Source organism: Antechinus flavipes, chromosome 2 (genome assembly GCF_016432865.1).
Source record: "Antechinus flavipes isolate AdamAnt ecotype Samford, QLD, Australia chromosome 2, AdamAnt_v2, whole genome shotgun sequence".
NCBI lineage: Eukaryota > Metazoa > Chordata > Mammalia > Dasyuromorphia > Dasyuridae > Antechinus > Antechinus flavipes.
The window spans coordinates 318,791,456-318,809,465 of NC_067399.1; the positions used below are offsets into that span (position 1 = coordinate 318,791,456).

General features: G+C 38.8%; 1 protein-coding gene across 1 annotated transcript in view; it reads left to right on the forward strand.

Annotated features, from left to right (window-relative positions):
- The window catches only part of LTBP2 (latent transforming growth factor beta binding protein 2), a 190,115-nt gene that overhangs the window by 15,659 nt on the left and 156,446 nt on the right, over nucleotides 1–18,010 (forward strand). The window contains exon 3 of the mRNA XM_051977602.1: nucleotides 15,591–15,834. Coding sequence (XP_051833562.1) covers nucleotides 15,591–15,834 — 244 coding nt within the window. The remainder of the gene's footprint in view (nucleotides 1–15,590; nucleotides 15,835–18,010) is intronic.

Genomic DNA, 18,010 nt, shown 5'->3' on the forward strand with positions numbered 1-18,010 from the left:
ATCAATGACTAGAGGCATTGTTTGGGTCCTAATTTACTCAGATTGAATGTAAGTAGCAATCATTTTAGTTTTGGCCCTGAGGATCCTCCTCTCCCAGATTCATTTATTTATCTAGATTTCTTTGGACTGGGTGAAGGAGGAGATTCTTTGCCTCAGTTGCTACCTATCCTTAATCATCAAACAGGTGTAGCCTCAGCCAAACTAAGACCCATTGAAGACTTTAGCTTAAAAAGGCCTGTCTCCCATTGCATCCTGGGCCGTCGCCAGTCATCCTAGACACTGAACCCAGTGGAGGGGAAAGTGAGGCAGATGACCTTGCATAGCCCTCCCTCACTTAAATCCAATTCACTTGCATGTCATGCCATCCCCTCCCTCATGCCATGGTCTTCTTCAAGAACAAAAGACAAACAAATGAACAGAGCTTTAGTGACTTGTTCAGAATCACATAGGTAAGGTGAGATTTAACTCAGATATTCCTGACTCCAAGCCCAGCACTCTATCCATTGAGCCATCTAGTTGCCTCTAATAGTAACAAAAAAAGAATATATTTAATAACATTCAAAAGTACATTATGTATAATTCTATTATGTAGCTGAAGAAGTAACTCTAGCAACTTTACAATTTAACCTATTTAACATGGATTGTTGAATTATCCTAATTCTATTTTTATTTATTAATCTTTCTCTCTAAATTGATTGACATTATAAACTCATTAAGATCTTTTTTAACTTCTATGGCTTGTCTCATTATCCTAGAGGATTCAATGGCTGAGATTCTAGGCAATAAAGATAATGCCTCTTAAATTAGCCCTTCCTCTGATTGCTTTGGCAACCCCTTTGGTCCTAGGCAAAATTATAGGGCTTCTGGATGCAGTGTCTGCTTCACTTGGACCAATACCTCAAATAGGAGCTTTCAAGGCTGAATGGGAAGCAAACAGGGCTTCCACATTCTGAAACTATTGTTCAATGTAAATCATTTTCTTTATGGTACTGTTTAATAGTTCTTTTATATTAACCTGACTTATTTCATTTCTTGTCATCATGGGTTTTCATCTCATTTCACTTTCTAATTTCTTCTTCAATTGAGCCATATTCTGTTAAATTTTGTTATACCTGATTATCAAATCTCTGTTTCAAATTTCTCTGAAAAGTAATTCAGCAAGATCTTTTCATTTTGCTTCAGTTCTCTCTCTCTCTCTCTCTCTCTCTCTCTTTGGCTTCAATTCTTGATAACAAACTCAGGCTTCATACTGTTGCTTATTTATCAATATTGGTTCTTGACTGCATCTTTTTAAATTAAAAAATACAATATTTTTTAAATTTTACTTTTTATTATAGCTTTTTATAAAAAACATATGCATGGGTAATTTTTCAACATTGCAAAACCTTCTGTTCCAACTTTTCCCCTCCTTCCCCTACCCCCTCCCCTAGATGGCAGGTAGACCAATACATGTTAAATATGTTAAAGTATATGTTAAATACAATATATGTATACATACTTATATAGTTATCTTGTTGCACAGGAAAGATTGAATTTAGAAAGAAGGTAAAAATAACTTGAGAAGAAAAAACAAAAATGCAAGCAAACATTAACAGAAAGAGTGGAAATGTTATGTTGTGGTTGATACGCATTTCCTAATGTTCTTTTGCTGGGTGTAGATGGTTCTATTCATTACAGATCAATTGGAACTGATTTGGATCCTCTCATTGTTGAAGAGAGCCATGTCCATCAGAATTGATCATCATGTAGTATTGTTGTTGAAGTGTGTACTGGTTCTGCTCTTTTCACTTAGCATCAGTTCATGTAAGTCTCTCCAAGCCTCTCTATATTCATCCTTCTAGTCATTTCTTATAGAGCAATAATATTCCATAACATTCATATACCACAATTTATAATATTTTATTTTTCCTCAATTACATGTAAAAATAGTTTTAATATTCAGTTTTTTTTAAGGTTTAAGTTCCAAATTCTATGTCTCCCTCCCTTCCTGAGGTGATAAGCAACCTGATATAGGTTATATATGTTTATTGCGTCCTAATTACCAAATCTGATGATTGTCTCTTAGTCTATCTCCTTAACATCTCACTAATAATTGATCAACTCACAATTAGTGTGTGCTTCTTCTTCTCCTTTCCTCTTTCTATGCTTGAGTACATGGGATTAATCTGCTTGTTGACTGTCATCTCTGACTGCATCTGGTTCCTTTTTCCTTCTCAGCCCTTATCCAGATGATATGAAAAGGGAGAAAAGTTGCTTGAGGCTAATCATAGGAAGACAAAAGTCTTAGATGATTCAGGAGAGCTGGGGTGTGGAGAGATCAAAGAGGCATGGGGGAAAAAAGATCAGAACTTTGGAGCTGGAAGGGACTTCAGAGATCAATTAGTCCAACCTTCTCATTTTAAAAATGAAGGAATTTAAGGTAGAGCAGCAAAGTGATTTTTCAATGGCTACAAATGTGACAAATAGTAAAGTCAGGGTTTAAACCTACCCCCTTTGCTACTGTATCTGCAACATAATAAAGAAGATTGGGTTGGTAAAGTCACTTTGGTCCTTACTGAAAAAAAGAGCCTTTTGGAAGGGACAGTTTGGTTTTGAAGGGGGCACTGCTAGGAGTCAAGATGAAGAAATGACAGGATACCTTGGCTTTGACAGGAGCAGGATTTCTTCCAATCTTCCTTGTCCATTAAATGGGTCCATCCAAGCCTGGATTTCCAGACTAGGCATTTGAATCCTAGAGAAATTCTCATTATTTAAGCAAGCTTATAACTTTCTAGCTTTACCATTTGCCGTAATGGAGTTTCAACACTGGAAATATTGATTTGAAGGCGCTGAAGAATATTGACAATAAGGGGTGTGTGTGTGTGTGTGTGTGTGTGTGTGTGTGTACGTGCGTGTGATCCATTTCTCCTGTTAACTCCTTTTTCTGACCCTTCTTTTCTCTCTCCATTCTTTTCTTCATGCCTTCTCTTCCCAATCTTAACCTTAGATTTTAAGCCTGGCAGGTCTTCTGGAGACAATTGCCTGTAGGCGTCATCTCTGTGTATGGTTTCCCACTTGTAGTCCACTTGTACACTGGTGGAATATTTTCTAATTAGCTGATCCTGATGCTGTTTGCTTGTTGCTATTTTGCTGCTAATGAGTCTAATGGGAAACACGTGGGGTTGAAGCGCTTGCCCAAGACTAACTGACTATGTCCTGTGTGCCTTAAAATGTAGGGCTCTTGGATCCACGCCGAGTCAGCTGGCTCTCTAGTCTGCTCACGTCCCATTGCTGCTTCCTTCTCTCCACCCCACCTCCTCCCAAGGAGACTCCCATTGCCTGGGAATGTTAATGATTCCTTCATGCCAGTTTCACACATGTGGGGTGACTCCCAAGGGTGTGTGTGTCAGGAGCTGTGTATGAAGTTCCCTCTTATAAAATGGGATCTGGCTTCAATCCTCATACCACCACCCCTCAAATTTTAAATACAATAGAACAGTGAGTTCTTAACCTGGTCCTTTTCAAATACCTGACTAACAAGACCAACAGAGCATTAGAGAAATGGAGAAGTTTCAGTGCTTACTGATACTCTCCACAGCCAAGTTCTCTCTCACGTGTCAGTTAATCTGTCCTTCTCTCTTTCCATTTGTCTGTATGCTCACCTACCTTGACCCCTCTCCCTATGCCCCCAATTTTGGTTACTCCACTGCAGGTGTAGATGATGAGACCCCAGCTTTTTCCTTAACTCCCATGCTATCTCTCCATCTGGGCCTCTGTCTCCCTCTGTGGGTTTTTGTATCTGTCTTTCTTTCTGTGAGTTTGCCAGTTCTGAAGGGAGATTTATGTGTTTGTGTGCATAAAGAGACAGCTGACTTGTTGAGCCTGCTGAATGTGGCTTTGAAATGGGGAAAGGCTGAATGGGTTATGGGTGAATTGGGATGAAGATGGAAATGGGGAGCAATGTACTGTTTATAGCTGTTGCTTTTGGAAGGACTTCTAGACTTCATGGGGGTCTTTTCCCTCTCCCCCAAAAGTGGGGTGTTTTTGTGCCTGTGGAGAATTTCCCTGGAAGTTTTTTGGACTTAGGAATGTAGAAAAGGATTGGGACTTGGGAATCTTCACCCTAGATTCCTAAGCAGTGCAGAGAAGACAGAACTTCTTCACTGGTTGAGAGGTGCCAAACTTAAGTGTTCCCAGAGCTATACTATAAGCAACCAATTTCACTGGGTGAGTTTTTGGGAAAACAGCAGACACAGCCCCTGCAACTTGTTGGGAAGGATCTTTGTGCAGGATTCCCTAGAGGTGCTTGGGTTTTTGGCAAACTGGAAGGCCCAGATTAATGATGTTCAGACTATTCTGAGGGGGAAAACTTTCGTCCGTCTCAGTCCAATCTGTCCTTGTAATAATATACATATTTATGCACAAATACACATGGACACATAAACATACACATACATATACACACATACATGAACATATACAGATACACACATGTGCACACACATATAAATATACTTTTTATGAGAGTAGAACAGAGGGATGGTAGAAAGATGGCTAGGAGGAGCAAAATTTCCTCCAATGGGTAGTTAGGAGGTGCAGTGGATAGAATGCTGGGCCTGGAGTCAAGAAAATTCATTTTCCTGTGTTCAAATCTTGCCTCAGACACTTCCTAGCTGTGTGATCCCAGGCAAGTAACTTAACCCTATTTGCCTCAGTTTCCTCATCTGTAAATGAACTGGAGAAGGAAATGGCAAATCAGTCTAGTATCTTTGCTAAGAAAACCCCAAAGGGGTCATAAAGAGTTGGACATGACTGAAATGACAGGAAAGGAAGTGTGGTCCTGAACCTTGGATCCACTGGGAGCAAGAAATATGACATCTTGTTCTCTCTGTATCCTCTACCTCTAAAGACTCTGCTAGTCCTTGAAATCTTATAATGTAGCTATATCTTCTTTCTCGCCTCCTTCCCAAATGCTTGTTAGGGACAAGTCTTTGTGCTGCTTCTCCTGGCTTTCTTTGTATCTCCTTTCTGAGGCAGCAAGTTTGACCATCCTTGGGTATCTGAGCTCTGTAAGATTTAGAAAAGTGTGGATTAGTCCATAGGGTTATAATTTTCAAGCCGGAAGAGACCTTATGACCATCTTATCTAATCCTCTTATTTTACAGATGAGAAAAACAAGACCCATACATAGTTCTAGTGTGATCTAAATGGTTGATAAAAAGTCACATAGGTAGTAGTGGCAGAGCTGGAATTCAAATCCAGGTCACCTGGCACCAAGTCCGGTGTTCTTTCCACTGTCCCAGGCTGCCTTTAAGTTGAATGTATGACTTCATCTGTCTTCCTTCCTTTAGCCCTTTTGCCTGGGGAACAGAGACATTCTGTGACACTTAAGTTTGGCACTTCTCAACCAGTGAAGAAGTTCTGTCCTCTCTGCACTGCCTAGGGATCTAGGGTGAAGATCCCCAAGTCCCAATCCTTTTCTATATTCCTAAGGTTACTTAGGATTTAAGGGCTCCATGGAGTTCAAGGGAAGTCAAAGGATGTGGGTTATGATCCTGTCTCTGATGCTTATTTTTTTGTGTGATTTTGGGTAAATCACTTAGAGACCATGAGCCTCAGTTTCTTCATCTGTAAAGTGAGTGGGTGGGATTAGATGGCCTCTAAGATTCCTTCCAGTCCCAGATCTCTGATCATATGATTGAAGGTATATGATGGATAAGCTCTGTTGCTCTAAATCTGTTTACATAAGAATGGAATCTGGGCCCCAGACACTTATTAGCTGTGTGACCCTGGGCAAGTCACTTAACCCTATTAGTCTCAGTTTGTAAAATGAGCCAGGGGGAAAAAATGGCAAGAAGACTTTGTCAAGAAAACACCAAATGGGGTCACAAAGAATCAGACACAACTGAAAACAACTGAACAATAAAATGGGGGAGGGGTGTGTCTTTGAGGGCACCTCTGAGAACTGAGATTTGGATTAGGAACAGACTCCAAAGTGTTCCCATCAATGGGAATGGGCTGCTCCCTGTCTGCCCGAAGGCCTCCCAGCCAGCTACAACATCTCAACATTTGTTAATGCAATTACTCTCCTACAGTGGAGTCCATGTTCAGGAGCAGGGGGCCAAGATCTGACTCACACACTCCCCTTCCTTCCCTCCTCCAGCCGCCAAACGGTAGAGGCCGAGTCAGCCTGCCAGACCGAGTCTGCAAAGAGCTTGCAGGGCCAGGAACGGCATCTTTCTCTCATTAGAGGCTTTTATGTGAATACAACTGCTATTTTGGAGCTGGGCTTTTGGCTGGCCCTAAACTCTGGAACACTGTTTCCAGTCCTTCCCAAGGTGCTGCCCTCTTTGTAGTGGGAAAGTGGGGGGTGGTGTCTCTGCAGCCAGATAGTGATTCCCTCCTTTAAACCCATAGCTATGACTTATATTGGCTAGGTCCTTCATGACAGAAGCCCAAGGAAGAATTTGGGGTGAGGGAGGGTTAATGTTAAACTTCAATTTTTGTGTGTGAAGAGAATAATGAGATTAAAACCATCATAGGTACACAGCTGGACAGGAATTTGGAATCAATATACTTCATCCCTTCATTTTACATATGAAGGAACTGATCTGTGAAAACTGAGTGACTTGTCTAGACTTGGCTTTCAGAGGGCCACAGATTTAGAGTTGGGAGGAATATTAGAGATCAAACTCCCTTATTTTAATGATTCAGAAATCAAGGCCCCAAGAAATCAGGTGACTTTTTCAAGAACACACAAATAAGTGGCAGAGCTGAGATTTCAACCCTGGCTTCCTGACTATAAATTTGGCCCTCCTTTCACTTGCCACAAAAGTCTTCCATTGGAAAATAAAAGATGACTTGAATGAGGGTGCCTGGAAAACTTCTTGGAGATAAGGATGAGGTAGAATCCGTGTACCAAAGATAAAACAGCTGAGGAAAGCTGCTGCTGGTGAAACAGGAGAATATTGCCATCTGATCTGAAAGAGAAGCTAAGTGTGGCAATAGGTGCAAAATTCTGGCCAGAGAGAAGATTTTGTCAATGGATGAGTGAATCCTTGGCTTGAACAGGGGGGTTCAAGGCTTCAGTATCAACCTTAACAATACCAAGGCTGTTGTATGTAAATACAGTGACTTAGGATGAGAATCATGAGGTCTGGAAGGAAAAAAAAAAACCTGTTAAAAAATCTGAGTTTCATGTCTCAGAGTTCTTGTTTGTTCTTCATTTTCAAAGAGGACTAATGACAACACAAAGGTGAAGTCTTGACTTGCCTGTGAATTGGATAAAAGACAGGCAAAGAACCCTAAGAATCTGTTTACATAAAGGATGGAATCTGGGCCCCAGAAACCTTGATCTCAACACTTTCCTTACATCCTCCCCACCACAAATGTGGGTTCTATCTCTAAAACCACTTTGGGCTGTGATAGGCCAATTTTGGCTTGTTTTAGCCAGCTCCCCAGCACTTTCCAGACCTCTTTTGCATTCTTTTTTCCTTTTCTATTCCTTTTATGTATTTTTTTCCCCATTAGAATGTAAGCTCCTCGAGGGCCAGAACTATCTTATTTGGTTGTTTTGTATACCCAGAACTCAATACAATACCTAGAATATAGCCAACTTGATAAATTATCTAGCTATCAATATCATTTTGTCATCTATTTTCATCTTCATTCTCATCTCTCATTATCCATGTTTATCATCTATCTGAAAGAAAAGGAAAATGGAAAGGGAGAAGATCATGAGAGAGTGGATGTCAATAAAAATAGGATTGCAGAACTGTTTTCAAACATCCTTCTGGAGCTAGAGAATTGTCTATCGTGACTTGATAGCATCCGTTTTCCCCTTACCTCTAAAGTTTCCAAAATCTCAGTTCTAAATCGATGATTCTATGATAATCTTTTCTGTCCTCCTAACTTCGTGGATTTTCCATCATTTTCTCTGGTACTGATAATCTAGTACCCTATCCTATCCAGATGAGGAAAGAAGGGCTTGAAAGCTGTCTCCTTTTCTTTTTTGCTGTAGAGGTACTTGAGGGGATTATAGGAGAAACTTTTCCCCAGTGAGAAGCTACTTCCAAAGTCTCTCTGGGCCAGTGGTTTCTGAGTTTGGGCTCTTCCCAAAGGTAAAAGTTTTGTGTGGAAAGTCTGAGTAAAACCATATTCAGCTGCTTCAGTTGAGTAAAGAAGAGGATGGGGGAGGAAGAGGGAGAAAAGGTTATTATATTCTGCTTTAAAAGTAATTTCAGAGGCTTTATTTCTTTTCCCTCTAGTTGTACAGCTGATTCCAAAGCACTGAGCTTGCAAGGTTAAAATGTTCCCCATTTTTAGCCTGCTTCAAGGAAGAGTGCCCTGTAGGGGTGGGGTGGAGGGAGTGATGGAGAAAGAGAGTATTCAGAAATAACTCAAGTTATGAATGGTTGGAGACCAAAATTTGCACGTGGGCAGAGGGAGGTTATGCCAGGGCTCCACTTTTTGAATGCCTTGCAATTTCCCATGCTGGTTTGGGAAGTCACGTTTCATGTTGTTTTTTGGCAGAGAAAGCAATGCATGTGAATTGGTAAAGAATAATTCTTCTTCCTTCCCCTCAAATCTCTCCCCCATCCAAAAAAAGCTTTCATACCTTCTGTTGGCTAGATATAAGGGCTAAGAAGATTCCAATAAATATTTTAATTATTGATGACCATAAGTCAAAAATAAGTGGTTGCAGTGGAAAGAACTCTGTACCTGGAGTTCATATCAGGAAGCCCTGAGTTCAAATTCTCCCTGAGTTACTTACAGTCTTTGTGATCCTGGACAAGTCATTTAGTTACTGCCTGCCTCATTTTCCTCATCTGTAAAATGGGTATCAACCTGCCAAGGTTGTTTTTGAAGATGAGATATATATGAAAGTGCTTTGTATTCCTTAAAATGCTATATAGCTAGCTAGCTAACTGCCCCTACTACTATTAGTAAGTAGTAGTAGTAATACTAGCAGCAGCAACAATAGTAGTAGTAGTAGTAGCAATAGTAGTAGTAGTAGTAGTAGTAGTACTGGTAGTAGTAGTAGTAGCGGTAGAAGTTGTAGTTAGAACTATATATCCTCACACTTCATTGTGTTCTGGGAATATCAATTAATCATGATATTGTCTTTGTCCTCAAAAAGGCTTATAGTCTAGTTTCAAGAACCATGAGTTATTTAAGAGTCATTACATACAGAACAGCTAGAAAATAATAAAAGATTGTACAGAATTAGAATTTAGATGGTGTAATGCTCCATAGAGTAGACAGAGTAGAGGAAGGTGAAGGACTTGGGACTTGGTTCTATTGAAAAATAATGGTCTCATTGTCAAAAGCAAGACTGGCTTATAAACTATTTTTGGAGAAAGATGATTGTTAGGAAGTATCACTTTGAAAACTGCCCAGTTGATTATAGATTATTGAGAGAAGGAAGAGGAGGGGGAGGGGAGAAAGAGGACTTAAGGTTTGTCTCTGAGACATTATCTGCTGCCAGGGCTTCTTAAACTTTTTCCAATTGGAATCTCTTTTCTCCTGAGAAATTTTTACGTAACTGTGGGTATATAAATCATGTAAATGTAAATCAAACATTTAATGATAATAAATCATGATTTTGAAATCCCTACGTTCAGTTAATGAGACTTCACATGGGGCTGCAAACCACAGTGTAGGAAACTGAGTGTTCTACCACTTGGCCTGATGATTGTATTTTGAGTTGGCCAGTTGGGGTCTCCAATAGATGGCTGCTTTTTGCAGCATAGGACAGAAGGGTAATAAGTAGTCTATGTTGAAAGTAAGCAACAAACAGGCCAATTTGATTTGCAAGATAGAATCCTTGGGATAGAGGGCTCTCAAATTTTGTGTTTGGAGAAACATTTGGGATTAAAATGACTTGTTTATCTGACTTCTCTGCAGATTGAAAGGTAGAGGTTCTTAAGAGATGGGAGTGGGAGTGAAAAAGATGACCTAGGTCTATAACCTGAAGATGAGTTGCTCTTGAGGACCTGGTTTTTTGCTGAGTTTCCTTCTAATTGGTCATTACATAGGATTACACATTTAGAACTGGAAGAGATCTTAAAGGCCATCTGGTCTAAATTTTAAATTAATTTTTCAGATAAAGAAATTGAGGGGCCAGAAAGCACAAATGATTTGCCCAGATCACACATAATATTAGTAATAAACATGTAGGGTATCATGTTAGGTATTTGGGATCTCTATGGATTTATGATCTAATTGAATGTAAAGGATAGATTTGTACAGTGACAAATGACAAAATAAAACCATATCTGCCAAGACCTAAATGAATACTAGAGTGAGACATTCAAAGGATAGAGATTTTATTGTTTAGAACTGGGGTGGTCAAAGAAATTTTCACGACATACATGAGAATTGAGTTGGACCTTGAAAGAAGATTTAGACAAATAATGAAGAGTGAGAATATTCTAGGCAGGGGAAGCAACATGAGCAAAGGCTAAAAAGTGAAAATACATAGAATATAATTGGGAAACAATGAGTAAACTGATTTGGTGGATTGGAAGACTTAGTGGAATACATTGGCTGTAAAGGGAGGTGGGAACTAGATTATAGAGGGCCTCCAATGCCAAGCTAAGGATTTGGGCTTTATGCTATGAGTAATGAGGAGTCTTTGAAAGTTTTTGAGCATAAAATAGTGTCTTGAGAAAACTGAGCTCATATCATCACATAGGATGGGTAGGAGAGGAAAGAAAGACTAGAATCATGTTCCTCTTATAAGGATACTTGATAGAGGAATTTTAGATTAAGATCTTAGAAGAATACGGACTTGGATGGTTCCAGAGGCCCTTCCCATTCTAGGAGAATGGTTGGAGAGATCATGATTGTTAAGAAATATTCTCTTTTTAGGTTCCCTGGGAATCTGTATTAGTCTGGGGATGTTAAATCTTCTCCAGGATGTCCAGTTTAATATACTCTTTGATTAAATATGAACATTAACATTGATCTGGGTCAGAGGAGGCAGGGATAGGGAGAGGGTGATTTTCAACCCTGCGTGCACTTCAATATATTGGCTTCTGACCAGTTGGCAGCAACGTGGGCTTGGCAAGGTAGTGAGGGGCAGTGTTCTCATGTGATTCTGATTGGTTGGTTTGTAATTAGGAACATGCAGGAGAGGGGAATTTATGGGCCAAGAGGTCTTATGGCCCCCTGAGAAAGCTGAATGAAATGAAGAGAAAGTGTGACTGGTGTTTGGAGATGGAGTCTTGGCCTGGAGCCAAAAATGAAGAACCTGGGGCCCTGGATGCTGATCCATAAGGCATCTTCATCTTTTGGTCTGTTTGTCTTGGGGCAGAGGAAGCTAATGCTGAAGAATGTTGAGGAATTGGATATAGGTCTTTCCTTTCTTAGCTACTGGCTGTCTGCCCCACCTTGTGGTAAGCAAGGACTTGAGACCTCTATCCTCTTGAAGATTCCTTTTAGAAGACTCAAAGTCAATTTATCAATTAGGGCTGAAGTAAGTCTCCTGACTACTAATCCAATGCAGATAATAATAATATCTAACATTTATATAGTGATTTGGGGAATTAGGTGGTACAGTGGATAGAGCACTGGGCTTAGAATCAGGAAGACTCATCTTCATGGGTTCAGACACTGACAAGCTATGTGATCCTGGGAAAGTCATCTTACCTTTTTGCCTAAGTTTTCCATCAGTTAACTAAACTAGAGAAGGAAATGGAACCACTCCAACATCTTTGCAAAAACAAAAACAAAAAAATCCAACCCAAAATGAGGTCTGAAAAAGTTGGACACAATTGAAATGACTAAACAACAAAGATGTAGTGGTTTAAGTTTTGTAAAATATTTTACATTATGCTAATTTGATTCTAAAAACAACCCTGTGAAATAAGGAGTTATTATTATTTGTAGTTTACTAATGAAGAAACTGAGGCTGAGAAATGTTAAACGACTTGCCCAAAATCATGAACCTAATTCAAATTTAGGTCTTCTGTTTTTAGGTCTAGCACTTTGTCCATTATAACACACTGTCTCCTCTCCAGGGAATACTGTGAAAAAATGGCAAGGTCTTACTGCCTCAAGCCTCTTCTTTATTCCTCATATGTCTTTACTCTTTGGACAGTGAACTCCTTCAGAGCAGACCCTGTCTTTTACCGTTTTTGTGTTTATTTCTTCAGTGTTTAGCACAGTGCCTGGTATATAGTAGGTGATTAATAATTGTTTATTGATTGACAATTTGGACAAAGTGATATGTCCAAAATACAGGTTTCCTGTCACACCTCCTGTGGCTCCCTATTGTTTCTAGGATTACATAAAGCCCTTTATAACTTGATTCATGGGCAGCTAGGTGGTGCAATGTAGTATAGTGTAAATGGAAAGCTTGCTTTGGGAGTCAGAAGAACCTGGTTATGTGACCTTGAACAAATAACCTCTCACATATCTAAGATTAAAAATTAATTAAAAAAATTAATAAATACTCATTTTGCATGAATAGAGGCTTCATCTGGGAATTCTCCATATCAAAAAAACAAAAGCCTGGTAGTGAGCCTGCCATGTATGTCTCAATCATTAACACAAATGTTTAACAGTATTAGACTTAATAGATTTCTCTGGGGCTCTACCACATACCTATTTCTAAGCTTATGTCAAACTATTATTGACTGCTTTTAGGTCTAGAATTTCAATCAGTTTTGAATACACTGAACCATACTATTTTTTAGCCCTCATCTCTCCATCTTATATATATGTAGGAATCTCTTGAAAATATAAAATATGGAACCATATATATATATACATACATATATATTTATATATACATACACACATAGAAGAACCACATGAAAAACTTTGCTGAATTTTAGGTAACTCTTGTCTATAATATTGACTTGATTTCTCAATTACATTGTCAAAAAAATTAAATTAGGTTAGTCAAACATAACCTTCTTTTGATGAAGCTAAGCTGTCTTTTTGTGATCACTATATCCTTTTCTAGATGTTCACTTGCTATGCCATTAATGATACATTCTAGAATTTTACCAAGATCAAAGTCAAACTCACTAACCCATAGGTTTTAGAGAATGCATTCTCTTCTCTTTTTGTAACTTAAATTTTAATTGATATTTTTTGTTTTTAAACTTCTTTAATTCCCAATATATTCTCTCTTACCTCATATGTTATCCTTTATTTAAAAAAAACGAATATAAATGAAAGAAAAAAATTCAGCAAAACTCATAGTAGCATGTACATTTTGGTGCTACTCTCTAAGGGGCCAGGATGCTTTCCTCTTGGGATATTAGAGTGAACTGAGCTATAGGTGGGTGTTTATTTCTCTGCTTTTGGTTCAAGCCCCTACTAATGATTCTAACACACCAGTTCTATTAGGCATTTTATTTTATCAGGTGGCTTTTATAAAGGGTTTTATTTATCTTATAAATCTAGCAAGAACAAACACAAAGATATACCTTGCTACTTTGGTGATGTTGAGGTGTGCATAATTTCTTCTGTACCACCTTGGTCTCTGGGTGGGAAAGAAATTATGTTCATAATTTAGCTCAGTTCCTTCTAACATTTGCCCCATCAAGTTCACTTCTAAAGGTGAAATTACTGCCAATTTATGCAAGGCTGGGGCCCTGAAGATCATTTCAAATGATCATTCCAGGTAACCTCCAAGCAGGGCTGATTGTAATATCTGCACTAAATTCCCAGATTCCCATGGTTCTCACTGCTAGCCTCTTAATCTCCCAAGCTCAGAAATTTCACTCTTTTATACTGGTAGCAGCTAAATCTTGTGGGATCCTGACTATGGCTCCATAGTATTTGAATTATTTCTTTCTGGCTGCTTACAGTATTTTCTTCTTGAACTGGAAACTCTGGATTTTGACTCCAATATTCTTAGGAGTTTCCATTTGGGTATTTCTTTTAAGAGGTAACCATTAGATTCTTTCAATTTCTGCTTAACCCTCTATTTCTTAGATATATGGAAAGTATTTCTTTATGTTTTCTTGAAATATGATCTTTTTCTGATTATGCATTTCAGATAATCTGGTAATTCTTAAATCATCTCTTCTCCATCTATTTTCTAGGTTAGTCATTTTTCTTATGAAATGCTTCACATTTTTTCAGTCTCATTTTATGATTTCATGATGTTTCATGGAGTCATAAGTTTCCACTTGACCAATTCTAATTTTTAAGGAGTTATTTTCCTTAGGATTTTTTGTGCCTCTTTTACCAAGCTGTTAATTCTCTTTTCATAATTTTCTTGTCTAGTTATCATTTCTTTCCTCATTTTTCCTCTACCCCTATTATTTCACTCATTTTTTTTTTTTACTTTTTAAAAATTTCTCTTTAGCTCTTCTAATAAGTCTTGGGTTTGTGTACAACCTATATTTTTCTTTGAGGTTTTACTCAGGGTGTTTTTAGTTCATTGTCTTCTTCTGAATTTATGTCTTGAATTTCTTTGTTACCACAGTAGCTTTAATAGGCAGTTTTTTTTTCTCACTTTCTTCTTTTTGGACTTTGTATTAGAATTGGGCTCTTTTCTCTGAGAAGGATGACTGGCTTGAGCTTTCCTTTAATATGTGTTTCTGCTTTCACAGTTCTACCTGGGAGCCTATAGGTTTTTGATGCTTCCAAAGTGGTGGGATTCAAGTAGAGGTCTGGTCACTTTCCTCTAGTCTTTGCTTTTCTTCTTAACTAGATATACTCTCTACTCTCTCTTGACTGCTTCTCTTTATCCTGGAACTGTGATCTGTAACTGGGTAATAAGTGACATAGCTGGCAAATGGAACCTTATCTATACCCAGTATTAGCACAGATGGCCCCGAGATTCTGACCATGTGTTCAGTCCCCCTTACCACACCTGGGCACAGGTACTGCTGCCACCTGCCATAGTCTCTACCTGGGACTACTTCCTCTGCACCTTGTTTTTGGCCAGCCTCCATCCCCTATATCCACAGATTTCTCTTCCTGTCTTCCTAAGCTGTTATAAGCTAATGAAATGACTCATTCCCTCCTTGACTTTCTCACTTAGAATTCTGTTTGGTGTTTTCTGTATTTATTTTGTAGGAAAGGTTTTGGGGGAGGTTTGACAATTGTAGTCTTTTACTCTGCTATTTTAACTCTGCCTTGCCCCATCATTTCTATATTATGTCTTTGCATTAAGATTGTAATGTGTTTTCCAAATTCTTTATCTGTTTCTTCCTTCTGCATAAGAGATCTCTAACATTTGTTTGATTTTCTGCATTTTCTATTATGCACTATGTCTTCCAACCTTGGTATCTTGATGTCTTCATTTGGATGTATTTCCTTAATTTATAAATATTTTCATTCTCCCTTTACTTCTCCCATTTCTGTTGAATTGGGGTTCCGTTTCATTGACATATTCATAATCTTGGATTCCATCCCAGTAGATCTCTGTAATATATATTAGGTCAAATGTACCTCCTTGCATTCATATTTTTAGTTGACCAATCTTGCATGTGGAGGAGGCTCGATGTATAGGGTTCCTTTCGCTCAAGTTGGAAGGAAGAAGGTTTTTCTGGCCCCTCAGGGCAGATCAGACTTAACATGTTATTGCTTATGAAAGCTCCATCCTACTCATATGGCTCAATCCTCTCTCTCTCTCTCCCCAGCTGTCTGTGAGCCACCATGCCAAAACAAGGGTTCCTGCAGTCGGCCCCAGCAATGTATCTGTCGTTCTGGTTTCCGGGGCAACCGTTGTGAAGAGGTCATTCCCGAGGAAGAGTACCACCCCCAACCTTCATGGCCAGTGCCTCGGTCACCAGTGGGTTTGCCCAGCCTGAGCAGGAGTAGTGGGTTGAGAGAGAATCCTGCCTCAGTGGTACAGTCCCCAGTGTTGCAGAAATTACCAACTGGGTATGTTTTCCTTTTTTATTGTGGGTCCAGAAGCTATTCTTTCCAAACACTTGAATGTTTTATTTATTTAATATATTTTTTAAAATTTGCAACGCATATGCATGGGTAATTTTTCCAACATGTAGTTCAATACATGTTAAATATGTTGAAATACATATTAGAGCCAATATATGTATATGTATTTATACAGTTATCTTTCTGCACAAGAAAAATCAGATCAAGAAAGAAGAAAAAAACTGAGAAAGAAAATAAAATGCAAGCAAATAATAACAGAAAGAGTGAGAATGCTAGGTTGTGAACTACACTCTGTTCCCACAGTTCTCTCTCTGGATGTAGATAGCTCTCTTCATCACTAAACAAGTGGAACTGGTTTCAATCCTCTCATTGTTGAAGAGAGCCGTGTCCATCAGAATTGATCATCATGTAGTCTTGTTGTTGCCGTGTGACAATGATCTCCTGGTTCTGCTCATTTCACTCAGCATTAGTTGATGTAAGTCTCTCCAGGCCTCTCTGAAATTATGCTGCTAGAAGTTTGATTTTTTTTTTTTTTTTTTTTTGGCTGAGGCAACTGGGGTTAAGTGACTGGCCCAGGACCATACAACTAGGAAGTATTAAGTTCAAATTTGAATTCAGGTCCTCCTGACTTCTGGGCTGGTTCTCTATCCACTGCGCCACCTAGATGCCCCCACTTGAATGTATCCCATTTCTAGAATGTCCTTTCCCTTTTGTGTCTTATGTAGTCTTTGGTGGACAGTGTAAGGCTCATGGTGCTACCTAATTTTACCTCTTCATTTTATAGATGATGAGATAGTGATCCAGAGGCATTAATGTGTGCCCCAATTCACACAGTAAGTGAAAGAGCTGGGATTTGAACTCAACCATACTGGATAAGGTACAGTCTTAGACTCAGGAAGAAGTGTTCCATTCAAACACTTATTGTTTTACTACAGGCAAACCATTTAATTTCTCTGGATCTCAGTTTCCTCATCTATAATATAAGGGCTAGATGGCCTCCCTGGTCTCTTCTAGCTATGTATCAGTGATTCTATAATTCATTGATTCTAAATTCATTGATGCTCTTTGCACTATATTCTGCTGTCTATCACATCTAATAGGCAGCAGGATGAGCCCTCTGGTTCCCAGTCCATTGTATCGTGCTGACAAAAACATCCAAAGCTTTCACTGCATAAAGAACACAATGATAATTTCTCTCTATAAAAGCCAATATTACCTTTTAAAAACAGTATTGCATTTTTTCAAATAAATGCAAAAGAAAAAAAATAAGCAAACAAACACTACCAATCCAAAAAAAGGGGAACATACTATGCTTTGATCCACATTCAGTCTCCACAGTTCTGCTGGATATGAATGGCATTTCCCAGCCCAAGTCCATTGGAATTGTCTTGAATTACCTCATTGTTGAAAAGATTCTTGTCCATCATAGTTGGTGATCACATAATCTTGTTGTTACCATGTACAATGCTCTCTTGGTTCTGCTCACTTCACCAAGCAGTAGTTCTTTTCTGAAATCAGTCTGCTCATCATTTCTTATAGAATAATAATATTCCATTGCATTCATATACCATAACTTATTCAGCCATTCCCCAACTGAGGGGCATTTACTCAGTTTCCAATTCCTTGCCACTGCAAAAAGTTGCTATAAATAGTTTTGCACATGTGGATTTTTCCCCCTCTTATGATCTCTTTGGGACACAGACCCAGTAGAGACTGCTGGATCAAAGTCACTCACTCTTTAAGGCTCAGTTTATATTTTCTCTCCTAAGTGGCCTTAACTAACTACTCCAGTCCCTAATCTGCACTCATGTGATGGCCCTCTCTACTGTGTACACACACATACCCCTACCCATACATTCATACACATATATGTATATATGTAGACACTCCTTCCTATTGCCCTCAAATTATTAGTGATTTATGAATGTGTGCTGTTTCCCCTACTTCACTGTAAGTTCCTTGGCACAGTCTTGTCTTTTTGGTATTTCTCTTATCAGACACTGTCTAGACTGGTGTTGCCCTGGACCATTTAACATCTTCCTTCTGTGTTCTAACCTCTATCCAAAACTGAAGTGCTGGAAGATAGATAGGCAGGTGTGTAAGAGATAAAAATACAAACAAGAAAGGTAATTCTTGTCTTTAAGACGCTTACATTCTAAAC